The sequence below is a fragment of the Aptenodytes forsteri genome, unplaced genomic scaffold (assembly GCF_000699145.1).
Source record: "Aptenodytes forsteri isolate BGI_AS27 unplaced genomic scaffold, ASM69914v1 Scaffold75, whole genome shotgun sequence".
Classification (NCBI taxonomy): domain Eukaryota; kingdom Metazoa; phylum Chordata; class Aves; order Sphenisciformes; family Spheniscidae; genus Aptenodytes; species Aptenodytes forsteri.
The window spans coordinates 1,884,522-1,893,022 of record NW_008794171.1 but is presented as its reverse complement, the minus strand read 5'-3'; the positions used below and the strand labels follow the sequence as shown (position 1 = coordinate 1,893,022).

Genomic DNA, 8,501 nt, shown 5'->3' with positions numbered 1-8,501 from the left:
ATAGGACGAGAGGAAATGGCCTCAAGTTGCGCCAGGGGAGGTTTAGATTGGACATGAGGAAAAATTTCTTTAGTGAAGGAGTGGTTAAACATTGGACCAGGCTGCCCAGGGAAGCGGTTGAGTCCCCATCCCTGGAAGTATTTAAAAGACGTGTAGATGAGGCGCTTAGGGACATGGTTTAGTGGGCATGGTGGTGTTGGGTTGACGGTTGGACTCGATGATCTTAGAGGTCTTTTCCAACCTTAATCATTCTATGATTCTATGATTCTAATACCTTCCCTCACCCTCTTTTTTTAAGGCCCCGTTATAAAAGCTGAAGTGGGAGATACAGTACTAGTTACTTTTGCCAACAAAGCCAAAAGAAGCTATAGCATTATGGCCCATGGTGTAAGCTTCAGCAAGCTGTCAGAAGGTGCTCCCTACTTAGATGGTAAGTTTTGACTGTACTGCTGTATCATCACATTCAGAATACCTGAGTCTAAAGATCTTCTGTTGCTCTGCAGGTTTGCCATTTTTGTGGATGCTGAGGCACAGAAGGGATTATTTGATTAGTTTGTATCTACCCTACAGGTCACAACCCATGGAACTCCCCAGTCTGCCAATGTGCTGGTTCCTCCCCTTGGACATGTGCCAGACAAGGCATCTAAAACTAGCTGAGGTCTATGTTGAGCAAAAGTCATAAGCACAATCCAATTTACATTAGTTCTAATCTAATATCTCTCAACTGCAGTCAGTGGATCTCCTCTGGACATGCTCCAGAATTATGAAGCTTAGGATCTGGCATGATGAGCCTCCTGAGTCTTTGGGTATAGCTATCCACATGGTCTGGGTTGCTTCACTCCTGATTCTCTAATCCAGGTCGAGCATTGCCCTTGCTTCACTGTCAGGAGAGTCAGTGTTGGAGGCAGCTTTTATCTGATTGACCTGGAATGTGAAGCAGCGATAATCCTTATTAATCCTCATAAATATGTAAACACTGAAACGGAGCATTTACCAAAGGCTTCCTCTCATTTTGTGCAAGGACAGGATCTTTATCACCTAAGTTTAACCATTAAATGTTAAATGTTATGTTTAATTGGTAGGCTCCTTTTTCAGTCAGTGACAAGAAACAAATCCTTCGGAGGGTGAGAAGTCCCATTTACTTTGAACACCTATTTTAGGAGACAGTAGGTCACCCTCTGGAGATGTGTTTCTGTCTCCATCAACTACAGAAGAAGCCTAGAGTTTGGGTTAGGAACTAAGCTTTAGATGACTCAAGTAAGGTGAGCTGAATCCCATCCATAGTGCCTACAGAGATAATATGGTGGTCTCTGAAAAAGTTTTTGCTTCATTTGCAGCACTGAAAAGAAAGGTAGGTTTCTTGTTGTCTAAATTGCTTTGTTTCCACTACAACACATTGGAAAGAAACTCACAGGACATAATCCCTCTTTTGAGAATTAGGTCAACATGTAAAATTCATAATGTCATACAATAAAATAAATACAAAAGGCTTTATTAAATTCTGTTGTCTCTAGTTGCTGACCTTGCAACACAACAAATTTGCCAGCAGGTCCCAATGCATCACGAAACAACTGGCTTGAGTTCAGCCTTGAAGTTATCTGCACACATCCTAATGGCACCCATATCAGATGTAGTTCCCTGATAGAAGTGCAGCTTCCCTCTGCTCGCAGTCCTGTCATGCTTTCATTTAACGCTCCCCAGTAATAGTGCCCATCAGCATTGCACCCTTTGGTGCGGGGCAAAATCAAACCAAATCCTACAATTCAGCAGCAGTGTGCACACCTCTGGGTCTTTGGAGAGCAACCTGACTCCAGATTCATCAACAATCTTTCTGCCCCTTCTTCTCTCCTTGTAAGCCTTGTGTCTTGGATTTCCATCATCTATCTATCTACAAGTGTATACATGTAGAGGCCCTACAGGGGCTGTAGGTTTACACTGAAGGTAAATGATTTTTCAAAGCCTGTGCATTGTCTGAGTGCAGCTTATTCATGTGAAAATACTGTACATAAACATACCTACAGACATCTTCTGTAGACATCTTTTTTCAGTTGTGCTCTCAGGAAATACTCTTCCAAGTTGCATTTGACACTTGTCCAATCTCAGAGGGTTTTTAACTCCAAATCAATATTCTCCTTATTGAGCACTGTTGCAGGATGAATCCAGTAGTATCAGATACTGTTGAAGCAGTACCCTACTTCGTATTGTTGTTTGTGGCAAATAGTATGTGTTCTTATGTGATACTGCTATTTTCACTCGTGTCTAAGTTTTCAAGAGGATTCTCTTGGAGTATTAGAGAGGAGTATTAGATCGGTGCAGTCTGCTGCTGCCAGACACATCTGGCCGTGCTGAGAAAATCCAGTCAATGGATGCCTAAGCGTTAAACAAAATTTCTGATTTGATCTTCCTCATAATAAAACCCAGAAACTTTACTTAGCACTTTTTTCCTACAAAGGGTGCAGGGCTGACCCCTTTTCCCAACTTTCCTTTCAAGTCCCTTTTGTAAGTCCTCTCTGAGTAGATACCAACACTCTTTTGCAGTGGCTGAATTACACAGGTGTTGCTACATCCACCCTGTGCATGGCAGCAGAAAATGGCTCAAATCTTTTCAAAGCAGCTTCCAGAAAAAAGTAATAGCAACTGCCCTCTGGAGACTCTGACAGAGGTTTCTGTGCATTGCTACAAAATCAAAAAGAAACAATTATTACCAGGATCAGATTTGTTCTGAATTTCTAAACAGCCACAGCTGCAGCTCCGCTTGCTGATGTAATGGCTTTGTTGGTGCTTAATGAAAAGCTGGAGTCTGCATTCGTGCTGCAGATGAATCTCACGATAGGGCAGGTAAGCTACAAACATTAGAGGAAGCCATTTAAGCACAAGGATGAGCTCTGCATGTCTTGTCTGATTGAATCCAGATAGCATCGGAAGGTGTCTGGGTGAAGCAGCTAAACTTGTTCTGCGGGGAACGGGCTTGGTTGTCCCCATGGCACAGGACTCTGGTGAGATGTCCCCATGGCATAAGTGCCCAGACTATGGGATGGTGCTTGAGCTGTGGCTGCAAGGGGGAGCTTGTCCACAGAAATCAGCAGCTATGTCTGACTCCCAGGAACGCTTGTATTCAGGAAGACAAAACCTTCCCGTAACGTTGGTGCTTCTCAATTTTCTCTCTGCAGGCTATCTGAAGCCAGGAGCCCACGTTAAGCCAGGTGAAACCTTCACATACAAATGGAGGGTGCCTGAAAATGGAGGTCCAACAGAGAGTGACCCCCCATGCCTGACCTATCTGTATTACTCAGCCACCGATGCCGTCAAGGACACCAACTCCGGCCTCGTGGGGCCTTTGCTGGTCTGTCAGAAGAACACACTGAATCACGACGGGACACAGGTGCCCAACATGGACATCTGCTTGTCCCTAACAGTAGGGTGGTGCACTGGGGGGGGGTTCCCATATGGGCCAATTTGCCCAGTTCCCAGCTCAGTTTTAAGAGATTATACAAATGTCATTCCTCAGGGTAAAAGCTGACCTAAGGGGATGGTTAGGAAGATGAAACTGTCATTCCCCAGTATTCTGGCTCGTCCCTAGGTTTTCCATCTTTTCCATACACTTATTAGCAATGAATGCATCTTTCCACCCTAAGCAAGTAATGGACACTTTATTATCCTTCTGGCTGATGGAAAAGTGCCAATCCCTGTCTCTACAAGGACATAGTAAGAAGGCGGCTGCAATTTTTTTTGGGGAAAGAAAGCTTTGTTTAAAAAAAAATCATTTTTACTTGGGTAATTCTGCATAGACTTTTTTTTAATGTCTTGGCTTCCTTCTTGGCTACAGAAAGGAATAGACAGAGAATTTTACCTCCTCTTTTCAATCTTCGATGAGAATGACAGCTGGTATCTGAACAAGAATATCGAAGCATTTACTGGAGACCCTTCAAAAGTGGATGAAAATGATGCAGATTTCAAGGAATCCAACAAAATGCATGGTATGAAATATCTAATATCTGTTAATGATACTTTTTGTTCAATCATATTAGGAAGATGAATTGGCAGATTTTATCATCATTCATAGCCGACTGCAGTGCACTGGAGGATGAGGTGGAAGCTGTCAGTCAGCTTATGGCCAGCTCTTGATGCTCTTGGAGTGCATGTTGAAACCCTAGTCACATTAGCAATGAATACATCCACCTACCAACTACACCTGGAGAAAGGGAACAGAGCGTAGCTTTTAGATACAACACTTGGGTCTATAAAAAGGCATAATGCCAAAGTCAGGCACCAACTGCAGAAGAGGCCAATGTTCACTGGTGATTTAACTTTCACTGCTGACCTTAGCACTGACTCAGACAAGGAAGGTCCACCTGCTCTGCTCTGCCAGCTCCCACTTGGGCAGTGACCACCTCTGGAAGAGGAGTGGCAAAGACTAGGGGAATGGCCAATAATATTTTAAAACATCATTTCTGGATGTAAGTACCTGACTTCAGCATGGACCACCTCCAAGTTATTCCTGACATGAAAGGCCTTAGCAAATCACATAATGTCTCTTTGCTTTAGTTTTCTGAAGAGCACTGAGAATATATATTGTTAGAGAACCTCGGGGCTTTCTGGACCCATCTGATTTATTCTTCCGTTATGAGGTGGTATCTCATTCTAAAATTTTGTTCTGCCATAATATCTTTCCCCCAGTGACCACAGAGAGCATTTGAGGATTAGGGATTGTGAAAGAAAGAGATACATTTTGGAAGTAAAAGTGGAAATCAAAGGTAAAAATCACATAAAAAAGCTCCATCAGAACTGAATTTATAACTCGGACTCGTTATGGCTCACTCCATGGCCTTAATCATCCAGTTATACATTCTCCAGGCTGAAAGGAGGTATCTAATTTATAGACTTAACTGGTGCCTGTGAGGCACCCTGAAAAGCTTGGAGGAGAAGTGCTACATCACTGCAAAGGACTATTACAAGATTTTACAGGCTAAAAAAAGGTAGAATCTCATAGTTTACAGGAATAGCATTTAGATATTAATTTGGTGTCATCCAGTGCTACCTTTGCTTCACAAAATGCCCCTTTAATTAATGCCATGACTTGCTGAGTCGCAAGTCTCTTGCCGGGAAGGTGGTAGGAGGGTCTGTGACAAGTTTCTATCAACCTGCTGCCAACCACGCTCTTTCCTTCTCCTCCAGCTGTCAACGGCTACTTGTTTGGTAATCTGCCAGGCCTGGCCATGTGCAAGGACGACAAGGTCTCCTGGCACCTCATCGGGCTGGGCAGTCACTACGACATGCACGGGGTTCATTTTCAAGGAAACACCATCGACCTGAGAGGGACGACGAGGGATGGGCTGGCCTTGTTTCCTCATTTATCAGGGACAGCGCTGATGCAGCCAGACCGTGTGGGTATGTTCATGAACTTATCTTGGTGGTGTGGCACACGCAGAAGTCAGGCAGCCAAAACAACAGTCCGTGAGATGCTCTGCCGTGCACGAGGGAGCCTGAAAGCGTGGAGAGTGTGGGGACCTGGTGTAGCTGAGAATTCAGGCTGGGCTACTTTTCTGGGAAGGTGCTATAAATCAAATATGTATATGCACCAAAGAGCAGGGGCTTTGATGACCTTGGGATAGGCAGAGCAGTAGGCAGAGAGATAGCTAACAGGATGCTCGCAGAATTTCCGTAACTCTCAAACCAGGCTTTTTTAGCAAAGATAAAATTCACTGCTATGTAGATAGTCAGCATCATTTGAGGTACTTTAGGACTTCAATAATAGTTTTTCAATAATAGTTAGTCTTTAGGAGTTTCTTCAGAAGTGTATACATTAAAGATACTTTTAATTCTCATGTATAATCCAGCGATACCTTCTTCAAACTCAGAGGGGGTGAATTGTTTGTTGGAGCCACCAGATAAGCTTCATGACAAAGAGTGCAACATTACTTTTCTTTACATTGGTGCAACTCTGTTTAAATCAACGCAGTCATCACAGTTGTGCAAGGCTATGCCAAGGGCCATCCTTGGCTGGAGCACCTGATAGAAATATCTGTTGGCCTTGTGTCCATGCCAGGTTAGACCTCTGGCGCTGGTGTCTATAAGACAGCAGATTCTTTTCTTATGCATATTCCATACATTTCCACCATCTGTCATGAAACTGCACTGCAGGACTCACACTAAACAATATATTCTAGGAGATTATTAAATTTTGCTAGTTAACCTTCTACTGGCAATAAGGGAAATTGAATGAATTATCAGATCTTTACAATCACCAACAGGTGATTTTTTTTAACTGCATGTTATTTTACCTTTTTCATCACTTTTGCCCTAGAAGCACAAGGAATGGACTGAGATCCAGTCTGGACAGAGCTATGCTTCTAATTTTGGTTCCATCACTGACTCACATACAAAGCAGCTGTGAAAGTGCTTTCCTCCTTCACAAGAGTGCTAGCAGGTGGAGCTACGCAGGACTACATTGTGGTCAGCTTCTGCTTGAGTAAATGGGAAAGGGGAATACAAATGTTAAAATCTGCCCACAGACATGCCAAAAGATGCTCCAACTGTCACTGCAGCCCTTGACCATCAGAGCTACAAAAAAAATGGCCCATGGTGGTTTGGCCTTTCATGGAGGGAGAGCAAAGGGTCAGAAAGTTGCAGTTTAACTCAACTGTTTTTATACCATATAGGTGCATATAAACAAATGGTTATAAGCAGCATCTTCCTGTTTGTTAGAGGCATTCTTGTATAATGGGTCTGTATCTGTATCGCAAAGTCTCTAAGAGGCCTCCATTAGCCTGATTACACCCGACAACTGCAGGGGCTCAGTGGAGACTCTCATGCACCCAAGGCTGGCAGAGCAGCTCTGTACTCAGGGGCAAGGAAACAGCATCTCTGAGACACGCACCCTGTTTCTCTATGCCTTTATTGGCGTTTGCAATGCACACTCCTCTTACGTCTTCTCGTGCTCCCCGTGGGCATGTCTGCAGCATGAGCAGCACTGGTGAAGGCTTACTGGCAAGCTTGTTCCTGCTGCCAGACAGCTAATCAATTGATTTTCAGAGCTCCCTTGGCTAAGCTAATCTAACTCAAATAATTAGAAGTAATTTATGGAGATTTTTTAGCAAAAATGGAGCAGGCTAGTGTTCCCTACGGCGCAAAAAGTTACTTGCTGACTTATGGATCTCCATTTGTGTCTGTATTCACATTTTGCTTTTAGTTGAAGAACCTGTTGTAATGTAGGAGTTACAGGCCACAAGCCTGCAGTCTTATGTGCATGTTTATACTTGAGTATATGCATGTCAGCCTGAATCCCCATCCTCATACCTCTTGGGACCATAGAGCATGTGGTGACTAAAAGAGATGATTGGTGCATATCTATTTTATCAACTAGTTTCTCCTTCAGTCCCCTTAATTTTTCAAAGCCAGCAGGCTCTGAGTGATATAAGCATCTCCTCGGTTGGCTTTCCATACAGTATCACGGATTAGGTTTGTTTCAGGACAGATGATGTACAAGGCACAGGACCTAATTTGCCAAGCTGCTTTTTATAGATTTTAAAATTGCCTGAATCTCGTGCGCTTTCCTTTCCAGGCACATTCAAAGTGGTTTGCAGGACTTTTGATCACTTTGTCAGTGGGATGAAACATCTCTACGAGGTCAGCAGCTGCCGTAATACCACCCAAGCCCAGCAGCAGCACGGAGCCATAAGGCTTTACTACATCGCTGCAGAGGAGGTGGAGTGGGACTATGCCTCAAATAAGAGCTCGGCACCGAAGATTTACAACGTCAGCAACAATGAGGAAAGGTACCCAAAGCAAAAAACGCTTGTGGGCATGGGGCACACTCACAGTGGAGGGGGAACTTTGAAGCATCCTTTCATGAAGCCAGCCTCGTACTTTTTAGGAGGCACTCTTTGCCCAACAAAATAAGAGAAAACTTATTTATAAAGTGACAACCTCTCAGACTAGACTAGTTCATAGGCAGCATTTTCAAATGGTTTCATCTCAGACTGTCTTGTAATGCTGTTGAACCCAAGAAGGCTTCCAAGTCCCTCAATCCATGTGTGTGTTCCAGCCCTGGCTTAACCCTACAATGATGCCCCCCAACCCCCTCCTCTCCCTTCCTCACTCTCCCCAGTCTCCCCATCCCAGTGCTCTGGTTTTCATAGAGAAGAAACCCAGGTACTTGTCCCAGACATGAGCCCCTGCAAGCAGTGCAGCTGCATTAGGGAGGTGCTGAGCCTGCTTCACTGCAGCGCGGTAGCCCCTGGCTCCCCTGGAAAAGTCAGAATGCAGTATCAGCCCAACCCCCTCCTCTCCCTTCCTCACTCTCCCCAGTCTCCCCATCCCAGTGCTCTGGTTTTCATAGAGAAGAAACCCAGGTACTTGTCCCAGACATGAGCCCCTGCAAGCAGTGCAGCTGCATTAGGGAGGTGCTGAGCCTGCTTCACTGCAGCGCGGTAGCCCCTGGCTCCCCTGGAAAAGTCAGAATGCAGTATCAGCCACAAGTGAATCACATCTACTGCACTGTG

The 8,501-nt window shown here is 44.4% G+C and overlaps 1 protein-coding gene across 1 annotated transcript in view; it reads left to right on the top strand.

Moving 5' to 3' along the window:
• Window positions 1–8,501, top strand: part of HEPHL1 (hephaestin like 1) — a 35,431-nt gene that overhangs the window by 17,032 nt on the left and 9,898 nt on the right. The window contains exons 8-12 of the mRNA XM_009282199.2: window positions 299–430; window positions 3,171–3,382; window positions 3,827–3,977; window positions 5,176–5,388; window positions 7,562–7,775. Of these exons, the coding sequence (XP_009280474.2) occupies window positions 299–430; window positions 3,171–3,382; window positions 3,827–3,977; window positions 5,176–5,388; window positions 7,562–7,775 (922 nt within the window). The remainder of the gene's footprint in view (window positions 1–298; window positions 431–3,170; window positions 3,383–3,826; window positions 3,978–5,175; window positions 5,389–7,561; window positions 7,776–8,501) is intronic.